Source organism: Aythya ferina, assembly GCF_964211825.1.
Source record: "Aythya ferina genome assembly, chromosome: 19".
Taxonomy (NCBI): Eukaryota; Metazoa; Chordata; class Aves; order Anseriformes; family Anatidae; genus Aythya; species Aythya ferina.
Genome location: NC_140309.1, coordinates 8,772,876 through 8,798,772, shown reverse-complemented (window position 1 = coordinate 8,798,772; position 25,897 = coordinate 8,772,876). Strand labels below are relative to the sequence as shown.

Genomic DNA, 25,897 nt, shown 5'->3' with positions numbered 1-25,897 from the left:
ATGAGGCCAGGGAGGCACCGCCGGAGCATCCCCGTGTCCCCCCCGCAGCAGCCAGGCTGGGCACGGCAAGGGGCTGGCGCTTTTGGGGTGTCCTGATGAGGTCTGGGGAGCAGGAACCCGCCCTACACCTCACCAGCTTGCCCTGATCCTCGTTGCCTCTGCTGCTGGTGGGGTGAGGTGGGGACAGCGTGGGGCAGAGGGAGGTGGGGGTGCCCTGGGGCATCACCGCGGCTCCTCCTGACACACACGGACAGGGCAAGGAGCCAAAAATCGGAATTACACAGCACCCTGCCTCCACGGGGCTCAGCACCAGGCAGGATCCAACGCCCAGGGCTGCATGGGGGCACCCTGGGGGTCCCTGCAGGTCCAGGACAGCCCCGACACCACAAATCTCCCCCTTTTTTTTTTTTTTGGAGCTTTTGCCAACCCTGCGCAAAGGGGGACCGGCCGGGGAGCGATTCCCTGCAGGGATGGCAGGCACCGTGCCCATGACAACAACACAGCCTCCGCTTCCACAGCCGCATCTCCTCCCCCCTGCACCAAAACGGGGGCTGCACGGCCAGGGGGGGCTGCTCTGCCCTGCCCCATCACCCCCTGGCTCCGAGACCCCCTCCCCATACACCCGCTGCCAGTCCCCCTGCCCAGCCCAGGGCACCAGCCTTGGGGCCAGCCCTGCCCCAAGCAACGGGGCCAGGTGACAGCAGGACAGCCCCACAGCCCCACTCCTAACGTCAGGAACACCACCCCGTCCTCGGGGTGAGCAGCCCCGGGGGCCTCCTCTCTCTCCCTTTCTCCTTCCCAGACTTTCGCACGGCAGAGCCAAGCTGTGCTGTCCCCTGCCCCGACCCCCGGTCTCCCGGCGTGACTCATGTTTGTTGACACGGGCTATTTCCAAGCACACAGCTGGGCTGAGCCCCACGGGGTGCTGAGCCCCTTCCCCAGCCCCCTGCGTACTGCGTGGCCTCGTGCCACCCCTGCCCCACGCCGGGGAGGGCAGCAGACGGGCAATTTCGGGTACAACCAAGCCCAGCCGAGCCCCAGCCCCCATCCTGCACCCAACGTGCTGCCACCCTACGTCGGCACCTCCTTCCCAGCAGCGTTTCCGAGCTCCTTCCTCCTCCCCAGGGACCTGCCCTCAGCTACTTTCCCATGGAGCAGGCAGCCGGGTGCTTTGAAGCGTCCTCAGGCAGGGGGGGGACGTGTCCCAGGCATCCCATCACAGGGGAAAAGCAGCCAGAGCGGGGGTCCCACCAGAAAAGTGGGTGGGCATCGCCCTCCTGAGGCATCCCCGCTGCCCCCTGGCCAAGGGGGGTGCCGTGGGGCGCAGGGTCTGGGGGCTGCTGGCTCCCCTCCTACCAACCCTGCTCACCTGGAGCATCTCGGGGCAGCCCCAGCCTCCATCCCCCTGCCTGGCAACGGCCAATCAGAGGTGGCCGGGCCGTTGCCCTGGCAACCCCCCGTTGCCATAGCAGCAGCGGATGGAGGCGCCGGGGATGGGGATGGTGGCAGAGGGGACAGCAGCGGGGAGATGTGGGGCTGGATGCTCAGAGCCCCCGGCAGGTGGACACCGGGCTCGTGGACCCCCCACCCCCCTCGGTTACAGAGACCCCTCCCCGCAGCCCATGGGGTGAGCTGATCCCAAGGAACGGGGCTGGGCGCACGCCTGGGGGGTGGCTGTCACCTTTGCCACCTCCCCAGGATCCCCTCTCGCTTTGTCCCACCTCTGCTGAGGCCATCACACCCCAAGATCATCACCCGCGTGCCTGATGCTCATCCTCCTCGCTGCCTTCAGCCCCAAGCCCAGCCCCCTGTGCTCAGCTCCCGGTGTCTCCCGGCCCCGCATCCCAGCGGGCTGGCCCCAAGAAGTCCTGGGTTAGGTGAGAAGGTGCCCCAGAGCCCCAGCACGTACCTGGATCTGCCCCTTGCCCATGATCTTGTCCACGATTTCGTTGTTGTCCTTGTTGAGCTTGGTCTTGTCGTAGCATTTCTCGTAGCAGAGGATGCGCAGGGACTGGGAGCCTTCCAGCTCGATCTCGAACTCCTGGCAGCAGACGGAGGGCGGCTCAGCCCCAGCACCCAAAACGTCTCCAAAACCAGGGCTGGAAGGTGGGCACGGTCCCTTCCTTCCCCGCATCCTCCAGCCTCCTCTCACCTCGTTCCACTGCGGCTCCGTTGTGTCCCGGAAAACCCTGGTCTTGGCTTTGCTGACGAAGTAGCCAAAGGAGTCCACCTCCAGCGTGCAGTAGAGGTCTGGGGGAGGAGACACCGCTGAGCGCCCCCGTAACACGTCCCCATCGAGCTGCTGGGACCCCCGTGGGCTCACGGGGCCCCGTGCTGGGCCCAGCTCTCGCCCCAGCCTCTCCGAGCAAGGGCGGGTGCTGCACTTACTGGCCGACTGCTTGAAGCCCTTGGCGGAGTGGACGATGACGTGCAGGAACCCATAGAGCCCAGGGGACTCATCATCTGTGAGGCAAGGAGCAGAGGGGTCATTAAGGCTCTGGTTTTGACCCCCAACAGCCCCCTGAGGTAGGATCTACCATAACGAGCCCCAGCACGGCCCCCGGGTGCCTGCAGTGACACCCCCTTGTCCCCAAGCCCTTGGAGGGCTCCTCCTGAAGGTCTGGAGAAGGACAAGCATCGCCTGCTGCCCATCAGTCCTGCCGGACATCCCGAGCTCCCTGATGCTGGGGGTTGCTGGTTGTAATGGGGTCATTCTGCTCCTGCCCAGCCTGCAGGGATGTCACTGGGGACCCCAAAACCAGCCCCGTGTCACTGCTGGGAACGTGAGCATGGGAGCCCAGCTCTGCTCCGGCAGTGCCACCTGCTGGGGACACGTCCCCCTGCACAGCCAGGGACCCCACTCGAGGCGAGGGACCCCACACACCCTTCCCCACGTCACCCCCATAGCAATTGGGGCCAGCAGCCCAGCAGACACTCACCGTCCTTATTGCTGGTGACTGGGATGTTGTGGACGGTGCGGAGCTTGAAGCAGGATCCCGTCAGCACCTGCAGCTCCACCGAGCTCAGCACGAAGGCCTGGAGGTCTGGGGCAGGAGAGGGGCTTCAGAGGGACGCAGCCAGCACCGGCCCCGGGGAGCAGACGGGCTGCAATCCCACGGGGCTGATCCATGGCAGCACCCTAGGGAAAAGGAGCCCCGAGGGGGCCTCGGCAGCCTGAGAATTACCTTTCTTCTGCAGTTTCTGAATGGCCTCCCTCCACTCAGACCTCTCGTAGTCGGAGGACAGCAGGAATAGGTAGCTCTGGAAAAAAAGAGGTGGATGCTGCAGGGCTGAGACTCATCCCTCCCCGGCCAGCACAGCTCCAGCCCCTTTTATCCTCCAGCCCCCCTCACCTTCCCGTTGCGGTTGTGGATGCGGAAGGGAATGGCGGGCGAGTTGAGGAGCAGCCAGAACTCATTTTCAAACATCTTCTTCTTGAGGCGCTCGATGGCACGGCTCTGCCCCTTGTTGGCTTTCTGCAGGCAGGGAGAGGACACGGGGACCGGGTCAAGCAGGCGAGATCTTCTCTCCGGCACCCCCAGCACCCTTGGGTGCTATCTGCCCATCCGTGGGCACCCCGCACCCTTCCCAACCCTTCTCACCTCCTTCTGCACCTCGCTCTTGATGGCCGAGATCTTCATCTTCATGTCCTCCAGCTCGTGGTCGGGGATGACGTGGACCTGCGGGCAGTGCTCCGACTCCTCCGGCGAGGGGAACACCAGGTCGGCCAGGGGCACGTACCACTTGCAGTCGTACTGCTGGTGCTTCCTGCGGCCGAGGCGCGGGTGCTGAGCATCCTCAGCATCCTCCCAGCCCTCCCAGTCCCCCGTCCCCACCCCGTGCCCCTTCCCGCTGGAGGACGGGGCCCCCAGCGCCCTCCTTACCCCACCGCCGTCTTCTTCAGCTTGGCACAGAGCAGCACGTCGGTGAAGAGGAAGACGTGCCGCAGCTTCCGCGAGCCCTCCGACAGCTCCACCAAGAAGCCGTCCTTGATGAGCTGCCGGGTCTGGGGAGAGCAGGGATGGCGTGAGAGCGGGCAGAGAGCAAGAGCCAGCACCCTGCAGGGCCTGGATGCCCCTGTCCCCCTCCGTGGCTCAGTCAACACAAGCACGGGAAGGTCCGCGTCCTCTCGGGACCATTTTGGGTCCCTCGGGTGCCACGAGCAGCGAGGACCAGAGCACAACCCGCACACCCAGAGCTGTGTTGAGGACACCCCCTCCACCTCCCGGCCGAGCACCGTGGGGCTCCTCAAGGTGGAGGCACCACCAGGGGCTGGCAGAGGGCTTGGCCACCACCCCGTGCCACCCTGCCTGCCTCACCTCCCCCTTGGGGGTGGTGACCGCCGTCCTCCGGGGGTCGATGTCCTCATTGATGCTGGAGAGGAAGTTCTGCGAGATGCGGAGGGCGTCCTGCAGCAGCGGGTAGTCGGGGTGGTCGGCCGGGGTGTGCTTGAGGAGGTCCTGGATGGGGGTGGGCACAGGTGAGCGACCCGAGGGTGCCACCTACCCCGCAGCACCCACATCAGGGTGCCCCCCATGGCGCTCCCCGGGCTGTGGGTGCCCAGCAGCAGCAGGGCACGGCTGGTCTGGCACGAGGGAAGGTCTCCCTGGGGACGCAGCCATCGCCAGCCACCTGTCCCTACAACCCCTTGGTGTCCCCATCCCGTCCCGGGGCCGGCGCCACACTCACGTGCAGGACCAGGGTGCTCCGGGTGACGCGGTCAATGGGTTTGTACAGCAGCGCTGCGGGAGACACGAGGGGTCAGCCAGCACAACCCATGGGGTCTCAGCCCCCCACAGCACCCCCAGTCCCTGCTGGGTCCCGGTGAGACCTCCCCATGGCCCCGCACCCCGCTGTGACATGGCAGCGGGGCGGAAGAGCCGCTTGGCACCACCAGCGGCCCAGAGCTTTTTCAGTTTCCCTTTTTGCTCCACACTGGGTCCTGTGCAGCTCCCACCCTGCTCCCACTGACCCCGAGAGATGCTCTGGGGATTTTTTCATCCCCAGAAGCCAGACCTTCCTCCTCTTCCTCCTCCCCATCCCCTCGCAAGGGGCATGCATGCGGTGCCCAGCGCCCCTCACATGTCTCTCCGGGCTATTTATACCCAGACTGAGGCATCTGGATTTTCCCCACGATTCGGACCACTTCCCCAAACTGCAGGGCCCCAGCAGGGACGGGCTGCAGGCAAGAGGGGAAGAGGGAAACACGCCGACCCCGAGCCACGGCATGAGTCACGGAGGGGGTCCGGCCCCATTCCCAAGGAGCTCGAGGGAGGGTGCTGTGGCAAGCTGGGGTCTGGACATGGGGCTGGTCCCCACGCCTCGGTGGCAGCACAGAAAGCTGGAACCCCTGCGGCACCCGGCGAGGGCTCCAGGAGGGAGGGGACGCTCAGGGCATCCTCCCACCCTGCACACAGGGAGGATGGAGCCTCCCGCTGCCATCGCTACAGGTAGATGCAAAGCACTTGGGAGCCCGCTGCGTCCCCAGGAGGGGCTGATCTGGCACGGCACCGGGCCCCCCTCCATCCCCATCCCCATCAGCGTGATCCTGGGGGCAGGCAGCGCAGGATGGCAGCAAGCAGGGAAGCAGAATCCACTCCAGCCCCGCAGAGATGGGCGTTGCAGCCCCCAGCTGCTCGCAGCCTGCGGCGAGCAAACGGGGACCCCTCCCCATCGCCACCCCGGCGCAGAGCCCCCTCGAGTGGGGCTCCCCTTCACCACCACCAGCACGAACCTCAGCCCCACGGGCCCGGCGAGCGCGTGGCCATGCGTGCCCGAGCCAAGGCGGCTCGATGGAGCTGGGAACAAAGACGCGCCCAACTTCAGGCTGCCGAGCACGATGCCACCTCCAGCCAGCAAGGACAGCGGCCGGCACCCCCATGGCAGGTGAAACACCCCCAGCACGGCAGGTGAAACACCCCCAGCTACCTCCCCACCGCCCCCAGCCCCTCACCGTAGCTGCAGTTACAGCACAGGCGGACGATAACGAGGATTTCCATGGCAGCCCCGTCTCCGCGCAGCCATCCCTGCCTCCCCTCGGCAGCTCAGCCCGGCTGCGCCGCGGCATCGGCCCTCAGCACGGCTCCCAGCGAGGGAGGAGGGGGTGGGCAGGGGGTGGGGGGCTGCTGCACGCCCCCAGCATCCTCACGAGGGGCGTCCCACCCCCCCCACCAACACCAGCACCAGCACCAGCGCCGCGCATGGGAACACAGAAGGGCTCCGCTGCCGGGAGCCGCTCGGTAATGCACCCGCAGACAAAAGGCTGCAGCCCCCTCCCCACGCCCGCCCCGCGCATGCCGTACCCTCCATGGTGACCGACGTGTGGCTCTCCTTCGAGTCCTTGGGGCCCTTCACCTTCAGCTCCTAGGGAGGAAAATGCCCGTCAGGGGTGGGGGCGAGGGGGCTGAAGGCTGGGGCAGGTCGTTGCTCAGGGTTTGGGGGGCTCCGCACATGCCACGCACCCCCCACTGTGGCTGTGCCCCACAGATCAGCCCTTGTGGGACACTCCAGGGCTCCCCCGGAGCAGCACTGGTCCTGCTGAGGGACCCCAAGCAAGGGCCAAATCCTGAAGGATTCAGCACAGCACCGAGGCCACGACCATCCCGGCACAGCTGCAGATGGATCAGCCCCACAGGTGGTCCCCAAAAATCCCTCAGGCAGGGGCAGCCCCTCTGTGGGGTGCACGTGGTTGACCTGGCCACAGCGACGATGTCCCCTGCCCCACCCCGTGGCACATGCTCTGACCCCACGGCGCAGACCCGGCCCTGCTCACCTCTGAGATCTTCTGGAACTGGTAATTGCTCTGGCTGCACTTCTCGGCCGTCTCCAGCGCGATTTTGTAGTTATCCACAAAGGCCTTGTACACCCCAAGCTGGCTGGCCTGCAGGCATGGGTGGGGGGTCAGCCAGGCAACCCCTGGGGTCCCCTGCACCCCCCAGAGGCCAGGCAGGAGCCACGGGGGCCAAAACTCATCACGGGCTGCCCCTCGAGCAGGCAGGGAGCAAAGCAGAGCCCCGGGGAAGGCGCGTACCAGCTTCTGGAAGAGGTGGCCCATGGTGATGTTGCTGTCCCACTGCTGCACCTTGGGGCACAGGCTGTCGTAGAACTCCTTGTGGATCTCGTAGATATCCTGGATCTTGTAGAAAATGGTCTCAATCTGCTGGAGGGTGAGGACGGGCTGCGACGTGGTGGCCGTGGCCTTCAGCGGCTTCATGGGCTGCCGGGCGAGGAGAGGGGAGAGCGCCTGAGACCGGGGCGCCGAGAGAAAACAGCCCCCAGGGGCTCCTGCAGCCCACCGAGGGGGACAGCTCTGGGACGACCCCGGACCCCCCTGCACGAGGGGCTGTCGCTGCGTGCCGACGCTCCTGCACCCCCTGGGACTTCCCCGTCTACATCAGCAGTGACCCTCGTGTTGTGCAACGACGTCCTGACCGCGAGGGCCGGCGTGTCCACGGGAGGAAGCGGGGCTGGAAACACTTCTGCGCCGCGCAGGCTGGCTGGGGAGGGGCTGCCCTAGCAGAAGGGACCCCATCCACCCGTCCTGGGGACACCCTCCCCGAGCTGTGCTCACCAAGAGGAGTGCCTCCAACTGGTTGATGTAGATCTCCTCGCTGGCCAGGAAGCCGGAGAGCACCAGCTTCCGCATCTCCAGCCCTTTGCCAGCGTCTCGCTCGCCCTGTGAGACACAGCAAGGAGCCCGGCTCAGTCCCACCGGTGCAGGACGGAGCCCCCTGATCCCACCAGCCCCAGTGTCCCCATGGGGACACCATGGCGAGGGCCGAGCACGTGCCGAGGGGTGGCACGGCCAGGCTGGAGCCAGCTGAGGAGCCGGGGAGGCACCGGCGGCACTGCTCTCCCCGCTCCTTGCTGGCTCGGAGCCCGGCGCTGCGGGCAGCGCTCCAGGGCGGCATGGCACGGCACGGCACAGCTCTCCCCGGGCAGAGTCCAGAGGCACCCCTTGGAATCGTGCCCGGCGGCGCCATGCGAGCCGGCACCACCCTTTTCTCCGCCTGGGGCTTCCTCTGGGAAAGTGCCACCCCACGCGGTCACCGCCGGCCTCTGCGCGGTGGCATCGGGGCAGGGCTGGTGCTGGGAGGGTGAGGAGGGGGTTTGGGAGCTGCACCCACCCAGAAATTGCTCCTTGGCGTGCCAGAAGCCTCCGCTCTGCTCGGTGGGGCACACGTCCCATCCCCGACACCGGCACGGCCCTGAACACTGCTCCTGGACTACCTCAAACACCTGCTGTGCTCTGAGTCCCAACCCAGCACTAAAAAACCACACTCAGGAGCTGGGCTTTGCCACCGAGAGCAGCACCAGGCAGAGCCACAGCCCTGCAGCACCCAGATCCTCATCTCCTGCCTCAACCCAGCTGGTACAGCCCCTTGTGGAGCGGATCACAACTCCCACCTCGTTGCTCCAGACAATTTGGGACGGTTCAGAGACCACCGTGTCCCATCTGCCCCCATCCCGCACTGCCTGCGGGGACCCCTGTGCCAGCACCCGGCTCTGCTGGCCCCAAATATCGTGCCGGGGGTCCGGCAGCAGCACCCAAACATGGGTGCAGCACAAGCACCCCCCCGGATGGGAGTGCAGCCAGGAAGTGCACGCTGCCTCCGGGACCAGAATCGCCCATCCTGCCCTTCTCGGTCCCGATCCTCAGCTGCCAGGAGCCCGGTGCCCCCCCCAAAAAGCTGCACCTTTAAGGCCAGGCTGCTGTGAGCAGCAGGGGGGGTGCCCAGAGAGCCCGCTTGACGTTGGCGGGCTCGCTGCCACCGATTAGTCACGGGCTCTTCCTGCTTCCCCAGAGGCTCGGCCCTGCGTGAGAGCTGGGGAGATAAGGGGCCTGTCTGTGCCGGGGACCCACAACACCCCCAGGGACGGTGCCAGTCTGACCCCATGGCCCCACGGAAGGGCACGGAGCCCACCCTCCAGCAGGGTGCAGCCACCCTGTGTCAAAGCCTCCGAGGAGAGGAGGGATGGAGGCCTCCCCCTGCCCCATGGCAGCCCCCACAGGGCACCCAAGCCAGGTGGGCGAGGGAAGGCGCAGGGCTGTGGCCGGCCGGGGGCTCGGCACCGGGGTCCAGCGGGGTTGGGGGCACTTTAGGTGGGGGTCTGCATGGGGCTGCGTGGCACGGAGCGGTCCAGCTTCTTCCCGAGCATCCCAGCTCTGCCAACACGGCATCCCACCCCAGCGGGCACGCGCAAGCACCGGCTGAGCCCTTGGCACCCTCTCCCCTCCCCGCTGCTGCCCCGGAAAACCTCACACCCAAACCCCAAGACCTGGGCCGGCAGCGGCGAGGTGCCCGTCTCCGTCCCCACCCTGTCCGGCGCCAGAACGGGGTGTCCCACGGGTGCCCACCTTCTCGCTGGCCGAGAACGGAGACCCGGGGCTGGTGGGGGTTCCCGGCTCAGAGTCATCTTCATCCTCCAGGACTTTATCCAGGTACCCTATGGCCTCCTCTTCCTCCTCCATGGCCTGCCGGGCACCGTTGGGGTTGCACGGGGGACCCCACAAAGCTACGGCTGGGAAAGCTTACGCGGCTGAGCCAGCCCGGCCTGACTCAGCCCTGGACGCCGGCCACAGCTTCGGGATGAAAGGAGCCATTATGGGATCCCCGGTGCTCCCTCCTGCCCCGTCGGCCCCTTTGCGAGGCGCTCCTTGGGCAGCGGCACGGCCGCCCGAGCGCGACGGCGGCGGCGAGGACGGTGGGACCACCAGAGCCGGGGGCTGAGGGGGTGCCGAGCTCTGCCCACCAGGCCAACGCTTCCCCCGGGGTGTTGTTTTTTTTTTTTAGGGGGGGGGCTGCCGGCGGTGTAGGGCCGCTGCCCGCCGTGCCGCGCTGCTCGCAGCCAGCCCCGCCGCTCCGCCCTGCGCTCTCGCTACAGGAAATGCACGTCGCGGCGCTGGAGGTGGGGCTGCTCCGCGCTCTGGTCAAGGCTGGGGCGCAGCAGCCCGCCGCCCGCTTGTTTTTTGTTTTTTGGTGGTTTTTGTTGGTTTTTTTTTGGAGTTATGTGGTGCTGGGCAGCAAGGGAAGGCATTGAGTTGGGGGCACCCCATAGAGAGGGGGTCTCCCCACCGTGCTGCTGCCTCCATCCGGACCCCCCCGTGGCCTCCCCGCGTTCATCAGGCGGGGTCATGAGTGATGGGAGAGCTCCCATCCCACCTGGGGTCCCCGTGGTCCCCCCCAAGCAAGGAAAGAGCCGGACCATGGGGTCTTCCATCGCCCCTAAGGGCGGCAGCAGGGATCGGGTCCCATAAGGGCACCTGGACCCCCAACCTCAGCCCCCCCCTCCCAGGAAAAGGGTCCTCAACCCCTCCCTGCTCCAGAGGGAACCTCAGCAGGGAAATGCTGCTGCTGCACGGCGCTTCCCAGAGCATCCACGTTGCACCCAGTGGGGACCAGCACCCGGCTGCTGCCCCGGCCCCAACGGCTCTGCGGGGCCTCACGGGTGCTGCCAGATGGGGCAAGGAGATGTGGACATCTGCACAAGCTAACGCAAGAGCCGTTTCAGCCGTTTTCCCCCTCTCCTCAGCAGCAAAAGGGGAACCAGCAGCTGCTCAGTCCCTACAAGCCGCTCGCCTCCCCGCTCTTCTCTAAACCCGTAACCAACCCCACTGTGCAGCTCAGAATTTGCACGTTTTTGGTAGGACACGGACACCGGATGACCAGAGCAGCCACCCTCAGCACCAAACCCAGCAACACCCAAGCCAAGGCTGGGCCACCACCCTGCGCTGTGACCACAGCCCCTGCCAGGATGCTCAGGGCTGTGGGTGGGACGGGCTGGTCCCCACGCAGGGCTTTGGGGCTCCAGGTTCAGCCTCAGAAGCACCTGAGAGGAGACGCCCTGCCCCGATCCTGCCAGCCCCCAGGCTGGAGATGCCACCTCTGGCACCTGGAGGACACCAGGGCAGGCAGACACCTCTGCAGAGGGGGTGAGCCAGGCACTCCGTGCCACCCAGGCACCAGCTGACACGCGTGTGCCCACCACAAGGCTGGGGGTACCCCAAGATTTCAGCTGCCAGCACCCAAAGGGCACTCCCCTGAGCCCTAACCCAAGCAGCTGCAGATAAAGAGATCAGAGGCAGAGCCGGCGCTGAGCTCTAAAGCTCCCAATCCTGTTAGCGCTGGGCCAGTGCTGAGCCGAGACGGCCACTTGAGACCGCCTGCGTCCCCCAGGGCCACCCACCACCCCGCTGCCCCCCCCCCAGGACCATCTTGCCAGGGTCAAGACCCCCTTGCGAGCATGGTGCTGGGGCGGGGACTGCCTCAATTCCCTGCTGCGGGACCGGGGGACCGTGCCCAGGGTCACGGTAGCTTGGAGTGGGGTGGTGGGACCCACAGGAGGGCCCCGCGGGACCCCCGTGGGGCTGGGCGCTGAGGATGCTGCGCAGCACCCTTGGGGGAGGAAGCCACACCTCTGCGCTCCTCCGCCTCAACATCCGGGTTAAGGCCTTAACTCCTTCCACGGCAAAAACCTCCACATTTTCCACGCCGCCTCCTCCCGTGCCCCTGCCGTGCCGCAGACACCCCACCGAAAGCCTGGGTGCTCCCTCAGAGCAGACCCTGTGCCGGGGAGCAGAAGCACCCAGCGGCAGCAGCCCCCGTGTCCCCGGGACACCACGGCACCCCCTGGGCTTTAGGGATAATTCGATTCTGGAAAAAAAAAAAAAAATAAAAAAAATAAAAAAATCACATTTTCCGCTTTTAATTTCCCACTCCGAAGCTCTCCAAGCTCCCCTCCTTGGGAAGAGGATGGATAAAACCCCAGTGGCTCGGCGAGGATGCTGGGGTAAGAGCCCAAGGAGTTAAATCTAAGTTTCCCTGCAAAGAGGAGGGGACGGACACGGTGTCCCTCTGCAGCTGGCAGGGTGTCCCCAAGTGCCGCTAGATGGAGCCGGCAGCGCGGCTGCGCCTTGTCCCAAGCCTCCCAAAAAAAAGGGGCAGGGGACAGGGGGGTCCCAGCACCCTCAGGCTGGGCTCCAGCACCCAGAGCCTGCTGTCCTGGGCAGGGACACCGACACGTCCCATGGATGGACGCAGCCCCGTCCCAAACAGCATCCAGACAAGGAACCGGCTTTGGGAAGCAGAGGGGACATCCACCGAGGTCACAGCACCACCAGACCATCGTCAACACCGCAAATCCCTCCCAGCCGGGCACCCCCAGCCCCAAATTTCACAGCCCCCAGCCCACCTACCCCGGTGCCGAGGCCGTCGGTGGGTGTGGGCGAGACGCCGTCGCCGCTGTCCTGGCCCCGGGCGCTGAGCTGGGGGGACATGGTGGGCGACTCGTCGATGTAGGGCATGGTTTCCGAGCCCTCCGGCAGCGCCTTGGGCTCCTCATTGCCCTCGGCATCGTAGTCATCTGCACCATAGTTGAAATCTGCCAGAGGAAGAGAAGATGGGGGGTGAGCATCCCAGAGATGCCGCCTACCAGCGGGCTCATGGCCGGTGCCGGGGGAGGACAAGGACACCAGGGGAAGCCTCTCACCATGCTGATAGTGACCATGCACCGAGCTGTAATTACCCAGGGACTAACGAGCCCGTTTCCAACACGCGGGGCCGTGCGGGGACACGCACACACCCCGCGGGGCAGGCAGGGCATGTTGCGGGCACCCTCCCCTGCCTCTGCATAATTCATGGTGCCGGGAAGCCGCAGGCCTCGTCTGTGTGGGGGCAGCTGCTCCTGCAGACACCCCTCGCCAGCAGCAAAATGCCCTCCTCACCGGCCCTAGGGGGACGATGGAGCCGGGCTGGCAGCCGCCATCCTCCCCATCCCCTGCCCAGAGCAGTGCCAGGCCCATAGGGGCTGCAGGGGGGACATCACACCAGGCCCAGGGGGGGCAGCGAGGGCACATGGCCACCCCACCAGGAAAAAGGGGATGGCGGCAGGCGTGGCGGCGATGCCGACGTGCCACAAACCCCGCTGAGGTGACGCAGGGGGGCTGCTGCAGGCCAAGGAGGCCTCGCGCTGCCCCACGGCCCTGGGTGCAGCCACATCGGGGGCCTGGAGCCCTCGGCAGGGTGTGGGGAAGGAAATGGGGAGCCGGGAGCAGCCGAGGGGGAGCTCTGGGGGGTGCAGGGCCTGCGGCGGGGCCGGGGGCGCAGCGGGGGCCGGGGGGGCCTCCTAACCCGTTCCCATGGAAACGGCGGCGGCGAGAGGCGGCTGCAGCAGCCCCGAGATGCTGACAAAGGCGAGGGGGAAGGGAGCCCGGCTGCGGCACAGGCGGCCACGGGGTGCAGCTGGCACCCCACACACAGCCCCACAGCCCCTACAGCCCCCAACCCGGCCCCAAGATGTCCCCCCACACCCTGCCCGGGTGTCCCTGCAGCCCAGACCCCCGCACGAATGGGGCGTGTGGCCTGCACCCGGCCCTGAGCAAACCCTGTGCTGCTGCCACTTCACCCCGCTGAGGAGTCCCCAGCTCCCAGCAGTGTTGCTCATCCCATTAATATCGCACTCTGCTTAACGTTTAAAGTGGATAAATCTGTAAATCAAGGAGTGCTGTGAAGCCGGCAGCCCTGCAGGTGCCAGCAGGGTGTTGGGAACCTCTCCTGCACCCCAGGGCAGGATGGAGGAGAGCCCCAACACCGCTCAGGTGCGTTCTGCTCTGCCAGGACAGCCCAACTGCTCTCAGGCCTCTCCTTGTTAGCAATTAGCACCTAATGAGCATCCCCCGGAGGCCTATCACCATCACCCTGCGAGGGCAGGCGGCCTTGCCATGGTGGGCAAAGCTGAAGGTTACCCCCCCAAAAAAAAAATCAAGAGCATGGATGGGGGAACCCCAAGCTCCTGTTGACCAGGGCCAAGCTCCTCATCTCCAGGCTGATGTACAGCCCGGCACCCAAGCCTGTGCCATCCACCCCAGCATCCATCGACAGCGATATGGGGACAACCGAGGCCACGCCGGCCCTGCCAAAGCCACCACCTCCACACAGCCCCCATGCCAGGAACGGGGCAGGCAGCCAGCAGCGGCCAGGGAAGCACACGCTGAGCCCAGCACCAGCACTGGAGGGGACCTGGCCACCTCCCCGCCCTACTGCCAGGCTTGGGAGCAGCTCAGGTAACGAGGAACGGTTTTAATGAGGCGGCTGGGGACCTTGCCACCTGCCAGAGGTGACACTGGCAACGGTGCAAGGGGAGGAGGTGGTGGCGATGGCATGGAGGCACAGAAGGGGAAGGGCCCAGCAGCTCTCACCTTGTCCTGCAAACAGGGACCACCCTGACCTCCTCGAGGCCTCTGGAGAAAAGCCCCCAGTCCCCAAGGAGCAAGAGTGGCTCCATCACTGCAATCCCTCTGAGGGCAGGCGGATGCAAGCCAGGATGTGCTGCAGACAGAGACCTGCAGGGAAGTGCCATCGCTTGGCACACAGACCTGTGCCCGATGCCACCAAGGGAGGGGGACCCTGCTCATGCCCGGGGGACACAGAGAGTCCGTCCCCTGCACCTCCCTGCCTGCAGGGCTCAGCAAACCCAAATCTCGCTGCCTCTCTCCTCCCCCCGCAGCTGCATTGCCCCTGCAGCCTGTTCTTGTGCCCATGCCAAACCCAGAGCTATTTTTGCGCCAGGCACCCGGGTTTTCGCAGCAGTGGCAACCCTCCCGCTCCACCCAAGGCATGGGGACAGAGGAGCAGAGGGAGCCTGGCCCAGGGGAGCCACCTCGGAGCCCTGCACCCAAAGCAGCCCCTGGCCCAGGCTCCCCCCGCAGCGCTGCAGACCCCAGCCCCACATACACCGAGGGATGCCGGCACTAATGGGGGTCCCGCAGGCTGGCACACGGCCCCGGAGCGCAGCAGGACCAGGAACACCTCCCCAAAAAGAAAATCACATTTCAGCTCTGCCACCCAAGCCAATGCCAGCGAGATGATGCTCGAGAGGGAGCGCAGCCAAGGGCGGCCACCAGCTCCTCCCCAGCGCGGGCAGGTGACAGCTCTGTCACAGCGGCACAGGGTGGCATTTTCTTCACTTTCCCAGCTGGGCACAAGCTGCTTCCAGGGCTCTGCACACCTCAACGCTCGCCCGCCTCATTTCCACAGGAGAAGTTCAGCATCCACACGGGGAGGGGGGTGGGGGGAAGCGGATTTTGCTATTCCCAGCCTGCAAGCTTTGGGAAAACGCCACATTTTTACCGGGGCTGGGTGAAAATTCACCATGACAACAGGGATGCGTGAGCTGGCCTCAGACCTGCCTCCACGGGCCTCGACACAAACAGCATCTCCTCCGCACCCTGCACTGCCTCCTCCCCGCCGCCGCAGCGTCTCGGGGGGCTCAGGAGCCTGGCACGGTGTGGGCACCGCTCCCAAATGCCCCCATCCCCTGGGCACAAAGGTCTCCAGAGCTGGGTGCCCAGGAGGATGCCACAGCCGGGCACCATGGGCTCTGCAGGGAGGCAGCTGCTGGGAGAAAGCAGCGTGCGGAGGCGGGGTCTGGATGCAGCCTCCAGGCTCCAGCCTGGCTGTCCCCACAAGCTGGCATGAGTGTCTGCTTTAGGGGCTTGAGGATGGAAAACTCTGGGGGGGGGCTCAGCCCCGTGCATCACACACAACCCAACCCCTCCCCGACCAACCCCAGCTCCAGGTTTGTGGGCACAGCAGGTTCCTAATTCAGGAGGGGTGCCGTGCCCCCTCCCTGCACATCCCCATCACCCCCGTTCCCCACGCAAACCTGCCCCACAAGCGCCGGGCTCCAAGCCCAGCCGCTTCCCAGCAAACACCCTAACGGGAATTCACACCCTGCAATCCACCCACGGGTGCACCCAGGCAGCTCGGTGCACCCCAAACAAGCAGCAAGGACCCTATAATGAGCCCCCCGCCTCCTAGCCGTGTCCCAGGCTCCCTCGGATGCTGCCGAGCCAGCCAGCCTGCGCCAGGTGCCCCGGGACCAGCACCGTGGGGGGCTCGTTCCCCCTGCACCACGTCCCAGCTGCCCATCCAGGGGACCAGGAGGGATTTCCACCCCCGGCGCTGCTGCAAGCCCCCCCAGCTGCCAACCCTCGGGTCCCAGCACCATGGGACTGCTTTTCTGCAGCACCCTCAGCGCCGTGCCTGCTAAAAATCACCGCTGGGGGAGAGGAGACGTCCCGAGGCCACAGAGGGAGGGGGACAGAGCCAGCACCCCCCGTCCCCAACCCCTCCGTGGGGTCCCCAAGCACCCCGTGGGCAGAACGAGCTGTCACTCCGCTCCGGCACCCGTGCACCCCACCACACCAGTGCCACCGCCACCCAGCCCACCCGTGCAGCCCCTCGCAGCGGGCACGGGTCCCCTGCACCCACCCCGGAGAGCGCTGCCGTGGCGTGCGGGATGCTCGGGGAGGGGGCAGCGCGGCCCCCGCCAGCATCACCTGCCCCCTGCCCGCCTTGGGCTCCGCATCGCCGGCGCAGCACCCGTCCCCAGCGCCACGCAGCGTCACCCAACAGGTAAAGGGGAGGGGGACCCGCCGCCCCGAGCCCTCCCGGCCCCCCGCCCGGGGCACGTACTGCTGTAGAGGGTGTCGATCCAGGAGAGCCGCGGCAGGCCGCGGTGGCTCAGTGGCTCCATGCTCGGCGCTCAGCTCCGCCAGCAGCCGGCTCGCATCGCACAACAAAGGCGGCGAGGGCGGGAGGCGGGGGGCCGCGGGCCCAGGCGTGGGGCTGGCTGGGAGAAGGGGGCACACGGCCGCCTGCCCGGCAGCACCCTGCCTCTTCTGCCAGGGGCACCCAAGGAAGGAGGTGCTGGCTGGCAATGGCAGCGCGTCCCGCCTCCCGCCTCTGCCTCGCTGGGGGGGAGCCGAGCCCAGCGTCCCCCGCACCACGCAGCCACGCCAGCCCCCCGCGGTGCCTGGGGACGGGGAGGTGGGGACGGTGGCAGCGTGGGCATTGGGGTGTGGGGGTCCCCAGGCCGCCCCGGTGGCACTGGGGGGTAAAGGGGCACCCGGTTGTGCCGCTGCCACTGCTACCGCCCCCTCCCTGACCTCATTCTCATCCCTTTCCTATGCCCTAGGGATGCCCAGGCAGTGCCCCTACCCAGAGAAACCTCACCAGGTGCTGGCGGTGGATGCAAAGCACGTAGACCCCTCCCGGTGCCACTCCCCAGGAGGAGCCAGCACCCGGGGAGCCCCCCGTGCCCCCCACAAAGGGCTCGGCTCTGGGGCAGGCAGGGGTTAAATTGCCCTCCCCATCTGCTTGTAGCCAAAGGAAATAATATAAAGTGCCAGAGTCATCAACACTGAGGTATCAGGAGCCAGCCAAGCATTCTGGCTGCCCCCCACCCCGAGCAGGGGGTGCGGGCAGCATCCTGAGCCACTGCCCTCGGCCACATCCTGCCCTGCTAGGGATGGGCTTGGACCCGGCGCCAGGGCCAGATGGGAGCCGTGTGGGGGGCTGATGTGCAGGAGGGATGATGCTCCACTGGCACGCGGGGAAGTGAAGTGCCAGGACACGGGGGGGGGGGGCACCGGCAGCTGCCACGCCTGGAAAACCCAGGAGGGGTTGGGGGGACACTGCCCCCGGGGATGCTGCAGCCCTCGGAGGTGATCAATGCATTTTGGGGGAGCGCAGCTTGGCGCTGCCACCAGCACCCAGTGCCTGGGCGCACCCCTGCTCCCCCAGAGGGACACATCCAGCCTGAGGGCCCTATCCAGCCCTGGCAGGGCCCCCCCACTCCACCTAAACACCCCCCCCGGCCGTGAGTCAGCGCACGCTGAGTCAGGGCAGGAGGTGCTGCCACCCCCCACCCCTCACACCCCACTCCTGGGCACCTTGGGGAGCCCCAGCGCAGGATGCGACCGGGCCCTGATGCTCCCTTTGTCCCCACGGTGCCAAGGGGTGGCCATGGGGTGACAGCCCCCAGGCAGCATGCCTCACGCAGGGCACAGCAGGTGCGTTTGCCACTCTGTCTCTGCCAGCCCCCATTTGCACCAGCCCAGGCTCTGGCTTGCCTCCAGTCCCCCAGCCCAGCCCCTGTGCCCTGGCGGCACCCTCAGAGCCCACGCAGCAAGAGCCAGCACCGAGGCTGGGGATGAAGGAAGGAGGAGGAGGAGGAGGAGGAGGAGGAGAAGAAGGAGGCGGCAGCAGCTGCTGGGGCTGCAGCAGGGAGCACGCATGCAGCCAAACCAGGGCCCGGCTGCACGGAGCGGCCAGGAAGGCGCCGGTGGTGGGGCTGAGCGCAGGCATCCACTGCTCGCGGCAGGAAACCGAGCACAGGAGCAGCAGCGCCGGCCCGGGGCCCTCTGCAGCAGCTGCAGCACCAGCACGGCCCCTGCAGCTGCAGAGCAGAGAGGGGGCAGGAGGCTCCCAGCCCCCCGTGGCACAGCGGGGTGCCCGTGCTTGGTGAATCACCCCGTCAGCAGGAGGGTGAGGGAAGCTCCTGCCTCCCCGAGCAGCTCTGGGAGGGCCAAGAGAATCTCCCCTGAAGTGGGAACACCCCGGTGTCCCCTGCGATGAGCCAGCGGTGTCAGCAGCAGCAGGCCCAGAGATGCTCAGGGAGGGAGGTGAGGGCATGGCACAGGTCTGCTGGCAGGGCAGGAGCTGTTTGGAGGCCACATGCAATCATCCCATGGACTTGGGGTGAAGGGAACCCCCTGCGTGCACCACGCACCCATCCCACAGCTGTCCCCATGCCAGCACCGATGGCTGCGCTCAGCAAACCCAGGTCCTTTGCACAGCCTGGAGCAAAGAGCGGCACCAAAGCCCTCTGCTTGGTTACTCTCTTTTCATCCTCTTTTCACCTCGGCAAGCAAGCAAACGACAACACAACCCTGCTCGGCAGCTCCAGCCCATAGGGCACCAGCACCTGGCTCCCAGCAGAGGTGCTGTGCGTGGACACCCAGCACCCAGGGCAGGCGGTGGCACAGCCACTGAGCACCAGGTACTCCAGCACCCTGACCGCCCCTGCCCATGGCTCCAACCACAACGCACCCCTCAGAACCGGGAGCATCCTCACGGCGAGAGCCAAGGCGAGGGGGTGGCTGGATCCCCACACCACCACCACCCTCTGACCTCGTGCAGCCTGCCGGGTGGCTTGCTGCTCGCCTGGCATCTGCTGCGCCACGGCCGGGCAGCCCACGCGCTGCTATTTCTGGGCTCTTGTGCAAGAGGCTTCTCCGGCTGCAGCTGCACAGCCCCGGGGTGCTGGCTGGGAGACGGGCACCCCGGGCAGCATCGCACCCTGCTCCAGGTGGAGATCAACGGGGACGACCTCCAGCCCCTAACCGAGGAGCACGGTGCCAAGGGGAGCGCAGGGCAGCTGCCTGCGGCATCCAGGAGCCCGTGAGGTGCTCGCCCAGCCCATGCTGGAACAAGTTTGCCGCAGGGATAGCAGCACGGCACCAAGCCCCGTGGGGAACAGCGGCTGGAAGGAAGCAAAACAACACCAGTGAGTCCATGGGGACAGTTCTGGGAAGCCACTGACAGCAGAGGATGGCGCCTCCTGAGCAAATGAGACTCCCAGGGCTCCTGCAGAGCCTGTTCCCTCAGCCCGACATGGGATTTTTTCCTGCTCCAGGCAGGCAGGAACAGGCAAACCCCAGGAGTGTCACCGCGGCGGTGCAGAGACCTGCTGGCACCACGCTCCCACAGCCACGTGTCCTCACGCCACCAGCTCATGCCCTCCTCTGACACAATTTCCTGGCTGGGAGAGGGAAAACAGCACCGGGCACGGGGAACACCCAGCCAAAACCAGGGCAAGCGGGGCTGGAGGAGCCCCAGCACCATCCCTGGGGGGGGCTGCAAAGGAGAAGGAAGAGGAGGCGGTTAGCAGGATCCAGATTAAAACTGCCCAGGAAGAAAGCACCCATCCTGAGCACAAAGGTCTCCCTATGTGCCAGACCTCGCCGTGATCCCTGAACTTTGCAGCTGTGCCTTATCGCCAGGCAGATCTGCAGGCACCCTCCTTCTCTGCTCAGCCCCGGGCCAAGCTCGGCTCCTGAACCAAATCCAAGGGAGCCGTCCCTGCTGCTCATCTGCATATGCAAATCCCCCTGCTTAGCAAACACTGATAAAGAGAGGAGGGATGGAAGAGCCAAGTCTATTTTGAGATGCCTCTTGGAGGGGAGGCAGGGAAGCATGTGCGCTCCCTGACGGCAGCGCCTTGTGCCGCGGCTCCTGGGGATGCTCTCAGCAAACTCTGCGGGAGGAACCCGGTGGTGCTGTGAACCAGGTGGGAAAATGCTCCCTTGTGCCTGGATGGATGCACATTTTAGCCCTTTGCTATCCCAGGCTCCCTTTTCCAACCCGAGGGAATGTATCCCTGCCACCAGGGGAAGGGGGGTTCCTCTATTCCCTTCTCTGGCTGGGCAGGACGGAGGGGAAAGCTCACCAACAAAGAGCCCGCCGCACAGAAGTCTTTCCAGACAAAAAAAAAAAAGAAGAAAAATAACAAAACAAATTTCACGGCTGTGGGAGGACTTACAATGCAAATGTATTCAGGCCCCGCAGGGCACTTCTGGCTGCAGCCAGCACCTAACGAGGGTTTCATGGGGCAGGGGGACCTGGGGCTGACGGAGCCTGGCACGGGTCGAGCCCTGCAGCGGGCACCTGGGATGCTCGGGGCTGCAGGAGCTCAGCATTGCTGCTGAGCACTGGGACAGGCACCCCCTGGAAAGCCCCCTGGGACCCCCAGCTCCAGGGCCATGCCCATCCTGCAGGGCCCTTTTAGGTCCTGTACAAGCCCTCTGCTACGTGGCTGGCACAGGGAAGTCGCTCCCAAAACCAGCGCTCACCACCTGGTTTTTGAACAGGAACAGTTGTGCCCCAAGGCTTTTGGGGCACCGTGTTCACCTCGTGAACTCGTGCATTTATTTATGCTTTTCGGGGAGCGTGGTTCAGCTTCTTGGAGAAACACCACGTCCTGCACCTCCTGGAGCATCACGGGGCCCCAGAGCAGATGGGGACAGTTCAAAGGTCCCAGCCAGGGCTCGCACACACGCACACACGCGGGTGTTTCGTTCCCTCCTAAGCAGTTAAAATTAAACACTGCAGCTCTGCATGTCCTTCCTGCACCAGAAGAGGAACTTGCAGTACGCTCAGAGCCAAACAAGTGCTTTTCCAGCAGTGGGAAAACACTATAAAGTTAAAAAAAATAATAATAATTAAAAAGCTAAGGATACGGATGTTGCAGCCAGGCTCTCGGGGACAGCAGCTGCCACCCACGCACCTTCGGCTTCAGCACTGGCCTCGAGGTCCCCTCCTTGCTCCAAGGGAGAGGAAACGGGTGCACAGAGAAGGCAGCAGCATGACGACGAAACATTTCACTTTCCTTCACCTGTTGCACGCCACCGGCTGCCCCAGCCAGAAAGAGATGCACCAAGACAAACCTTGGACTTGGCTCACTATTTCCCGTTCCCCTTCTCATTGAGGCTTTTGGGGTTTTTAAAGGAAAGAGCAGCCCGAGCGTGATCAGGACAGAACCTAGCCTACCCCTCAGCACCTCGGTGCCACATGGGCACCCCGCAGCTGTCCCCACTTCACATTCCCAAGGCACCAGCAGACACCACCAGCATTTCGGCCCAGACCTGCACCTCCACAGGCAGTGCCCAAAAACAGAAGCTCCCCCACCCTGGCAGCCTCCCCGTGCCCCCAACACATCCTTGGCTGTGAGGTCAGCTGCGTGCCCAGCCACAGGGACAGGTGACGGCAGAGACGAAGGGAAGTTTGGCCCTCTCTGTGCTCCGTGCTGGCCATCTGCTCGCTGACACTCAGATTTTGTTGGTCCTGAGAGAGCTGGCGAGGCGTTATCTCAGACGCCAGGATCACGTATCTTGCTGTCACAGGCACTCCTCTCACGCAATAGCTGCAAACACAGGCATCTCGCTGATATCCTCCCCTTAAATCAGATTAATCACAAGCTACTTAAAGGAAACCACTGTGTTTCCCTGGTAATTCCCATAAAGACAATACCCAGCGCTCCTACCCCTCCTGTCGGGGTAGTGCCGCGTTGTTACGGGGAGCCCAGCTGGCAGGATGCCCACCGACCGACCACGCGGAGCTGCAGACACTGAAGGAGAGCACCAACGAGCCCGAAACTTCACGAAAACATTGAGGGAAGGACCCCCAGGCAGACCAGCGCTCGCAGAGTTACAAACCACAATCAGGAATTTGTAGCTATAGCTGAAAAATAAAGAGAAGTGAGAAAAAAACAGGAGCACTAAATGAGCCGCACGTAACCAGAAAGGGGGATCCAGTCGACGACCACATGCATTTTATTGCATGCTCAAATTCTGCTTTTAAATGTCAGCGCCAGCAGGACACGCTGGCTCTCCTACAAGACGGATGTGCCAATGCCAAGGAAACACTCAGGACAAGCCCAGGAAGAGCCCGTCCCCATCCCTGCCACCGTCACCTGGTGGCCACGCAGCCCCCGGCTTGGGCAGCCCGCTGGTCCTGTGCGCTCAGCAGAGCCTCCCCTGGGGATGGTGGCAGTCAGACAAGTGCACGCGGTGGGACCACAGCCGGGGTCCCCTTTTGGGGGATGAGGAGGAGAAGAAGCCAAACTTAACCACAGCAGACGCAGCCTTGGTTTTCAAGGTGCTGCCAGAAAGCCCCCCTGCTGGCAGCGAAGGTTTTAACCCAGCGCCCTGGGGGCTGGAAGACCCCTCTGGGTCACGGTGCCCTGGAGAGCGGTTTCTTACCCCATGCTCCAGAGAGGCCCCTTTACCAACACACATCTTCCAGTGGCCCAAGAGCAGCATTGCACAATCCTCGGCGTGGGGAACCGTTCAGGAGCACACCCGAGACACAATCACAGCACAGGACGTGAGCATGAACCCAAAGGCACCGCCGCACGGGGACTTGGCCACTCCGACTGCTCCTACCCCTCAGCCACCACCAAGCAGCGCTCCAAAAATGACAGAGCATCACTGCTGGTGGGGCTGGCTGGGAGCTGTGTGGAGGCAATGTGCCTGGCCCCACCGTGGGGCTGGGACCCAGCTCCCACCCCAGATGTCCCCACGGGTCAGTGACTGGAGCCGGGCAGAGGCAGAAACGCAGGCGGGAGTGAGCCCAGGGCGGCACGGAGACACGACACCGTCCTTTGGATGTGTCACCTACAGACAGCTGGGGAAGGCGAAACGGGAGCTGAGCTCCTCTCCAGCCCTGTAGACTAATGCGATAAATATAAATTAAACTAAATACTAAGCACAGTTTGACGCTGGAGTGTTTGCTTGTGCTTAAACCACCGCTATGCAGCTTTCCTACAAACCGACCCCGAACAATTGAGCAAGAACCAAACTAATTCAAGGCAGCTGCAGAATTAGCTCTGCGAGAAGTGCCATCCCCTAGCTGTCAGGATGGTGTTTGAGCCGGGATTAAAGCACACGGGATGATGCAACAACAACTTCCAGGCCGCTGGAAGTAGGACAGCGTGACAGGCAACAGCACCGGCTGTGCCGGCAGTGCCACGAAGCAGCCAGCAGCTTGCCAAAGGACGTTGTCCTCAGCGTGCCCGGCCACCTCGGTGCCCCGGCGTGCTCCTGTTTTAGCAGCTCCAGGGCTTCCCCAGGGTGATTGCACGGTGTCACCCAGCAGAGGCGTCCCTGTGAACCAGGTCACACCTGGAGGAAGTGACTTTTGTGCGGTGTCCCAGCCCCAGAGGCAGCTCCCGAGCCGGTGGCACGTCCCCAAAGGCCGGCTGCACCCTCCCTCCTCACGTGCCCAAGGACGGAGTCTTGGCACGGGGCACGTCCGGAAGTGGGACAGGGACAGAACTGGGGCTTGGGATGACATTAACCGATGGCACGAGGGCTTGGGGTGTGTGACAGCGTGGGGTGCCCTTGGCTGTGTGATGGGGCTGTCGTGGGGAGACCACCGGACCTTTGGCCGTGCCACCACACGGAGCGTGCCAGCCACACGCAGGGGGCTCAGGACGGGGTCTGGGGGCGCGCTCCATCACAGCACCCCTCGCACATGTCCCCGGAGGGCCGAGGACACCCCGTTTGGTGTGGCCGCTCCTACACCACGGGGCACCCCGACGGCACACCGGGGCCTCTCCACCCCAATTCCGCGGCTTGCCCCCAGCCCCCCGGGGCGCTGCCGGTGCCGGTACCCGCAGCCGTGCCACGGCACCCACCTGCCGAGGACGCGTCCTCCGCCCCGGAGCTGCCGTCGCTGCCTCCCTCCGGGGAGCTGCCGCGGGGGGCGGCGGCCGGGGGGCGGCGGCGCGGGGCGGGGGCGGCGGCGGCGGAGCCGGGGGGTCGCGGGGGGGCTCGGGCGAGCGCCGCCTCCAGGTACAGCACCTTGAAGCGCTCCTCGGCCAGCGCCCGCTGCAGGCGGCGCAGGTGCCGGCGGCACCGCTCCAGCTCCCGCTCCATCGCCCGCACCGAGCCCAGCTCCATGCGCGGCGCCGGTTCCCCCGGGAACTCCTCCTGCCAGTGCCGGGCGAAGTCTGCCCGAGCAGCCGCCGCCGCCTCCTCGTTGCCCACCGCCATCCCCGGCCGGCCCCGGGTTTCCCGGCTCCGCCGCCGTCAGCCTTCTTCACCTCCTCCCCCTCCTCCTCCTCCTCCGCCTTCCGCCCCCCGCCGCCGCCGCGGGGCCTGACGTCGGCTCCCGGCCGGCCCCTCCGGCCCGCCCCCGGCCTCAGCACGGCCCCGACGGGGCGGGGAGCAGCTCTGCCACCGCCCCCGGCACGGCCCGGTGCGGATACCGGCAGCCGGAGAGCCGGGACCGCTCCCGGTGCCCCCCCGGTGCCCCCCGGAGGAAGCCGCTTCCAGGCTTCGGGGCTGCGGCGGGGGCTCCCCCGGGGTTCCCCGGAGTGCCGGGAGGATGCTGAGGAGGGCAAGAAGTGCCCGGTGCTGGCAGCGACCCCAGGTGACGGCTCCGACAGCCCCCGGTGCTGCAGAAGGCTGGTACCGAGCCTGCAAGAAACGAGCCTGGAGGATGGGGAACACCGGTGGCACGGGGCTGTCCTGCCCCAGGCAGCGTGTGCCCATCTCCTGGTCCTCATCGCCATCGGGACGGTGATGAGCGGACAGTGGCACGTGGCCTGGTGATGCTCTGATGGTGACACTTGTCCTGATGATGCTCTGAAGGTGACACCCGGCAAGAAAGGCTCCGTGCCACGCTGCACATTCCCACTGCATACAACCCACTGTGCCCCCAGTGCCCCCACGGGACAGGTTTTGTTCCCCACGCCCTGGGCTGGGTTGGCATTTCCCCCGTGCCACGTGAGGGACACGGAGGGGGTGACTCACGGGTGGGTGACTCACGAGCCCGCGTCCCTTGTGGCCACCTGGCCATGGCACAGCAGGAACAAAGCACCCTCTATTTACGCATGGGCCCCGACGGTGTTGCAACAGCCACCACCTCCATCCCTGCTGTTGGTGCTGCTGTGCCACCCAACTGGCCTCTATGGGCTCCCTCCAGCACTGCTTCTCTTGGAGCCCCCCCCCCCCAAAATCACACCTCTGGGCTGTGGGACCAGCCAGAGAGGTGATGCTGGTGCCCAGGTGAGGATGGGAAGGTGCCCGGTGCCAGCAGTGCCCTGTCCCGTGTGTCCCATCCTGGGGAGGTGGCATGTCCCCGGGGGTTGAGCCCCTTGGTGGAGGCTGGCAGGAGGAGGGCGTGCCATGAGCGGCCTGATTTATGTGTGGCGATGGATAATTACAGCCCTTTCATCAGCTGTCAGGCAGACGGGCCCAGCAGAGCCTTAAAACGGATTGCAGGCTGCCTGTCTCAGCCCATAAATCTCCCCGGAGCAGGGCGATAAATCAGGGGGGGGGGCTGAGGGAGCAGCCCCGGGCGGGCGTCCCTCCCCGCCTGCCCACCCGGTAATGGGCACGTAGGTAGGAAACGGCCAGGACAAGGTGGGGACGGCCCGGCGGGATGCACTAATTACAGGCAGCAGGTGGCATCCAAAGAGCCGTGATTTATGGGGTGGCCTTGCCTTCTTCCGAAGGCTGGGGCTGGGTTCCCACAGGGCCGGGGCCAGT

General features: G+C 65.6%; 1 protein-coding gene across 3 annotated transcripts in view; it reads right to left on the bottom strand.

Moving 5' to 3' along the window:
* The window catches only part of ABR (ABR activator of RhoGEF and GTPase), a 33,918-nt gene extending 9,518 nt beyond the window's left edge, over window positions 1–24,400 (bottom strand). Inside the window, exons 1-16 of one of the 3 annotated variants that reach the window (XM_084493300.1) lie at window positions 24,040–24,400; window positions 12,197–12,381; window positions 7,571–7,675; window positions 7,031–7,216; window positions 6,773–6,880; window positions 6,303–6,363; window positions 4,690–4,742; window positions 4,320–4,460; window positions 3,885–4,006; window positions 3,603–3,768; window positions 3,354–3,476; window positions 3,186–3,261; window positions 2,940–3,044; window positions 2,389–2,463; window positions 2,153–2,250; window positions 1,910–2,041 (exon numbers count right to left, since the gene is read on the bottom strand). In XM_084493300.1, coding sequence (XP_084349426.1) covers window positions 1,910–2,041; window positions 2,153–2,250; window positions 2,389–2,463; window positions 2,940–3,044; window positions 3,186–3,261; window positions 3,354–3,476; window positions 3,603–3,768; window positions 3,885–4,006; window positions 4,320–4,460; window positions 4,690–4,742; window positions 6,303–6,363; window positions 6,773–6,880; window positions 7,031–7,216; window positions 7,571–7,675; window positions 12,197–12,381; window positions 24,040–24,397 — 2,094 coding nt within the window. In that variant the 5' untranslated portion in view covers window positions 24,398–24,400. Of the gene's footprint in view, window positions 1–1,909; window positions 2,042–2,152; window positions 2,251–2,388; window positions 2,464–2,939; window positions 3,045–3,185; window positions 3,262–3,353; window positions 3,477–3,602; window positions 3,769–3,884; window positions 4,007–4,319; window positions 4,461–4,689; window positions 4,743–6,302; window positions 6,364–6,772; window positions 6,881–7,030; window positions 7,217–7,570; window positions 7,676–9,358; window positions 9,858–12,196; window positions 12,382–16,475; window positions 16,630–24,039 lie in introns of those variants that run through there. The other 2 variants (XM_084493301.1, XM_084493302.1) reach the window with 2 other exon arrangements.
* Between the last annotated feature and the right edge of the window lie 1,497 nt (window positions 24,401–25,897).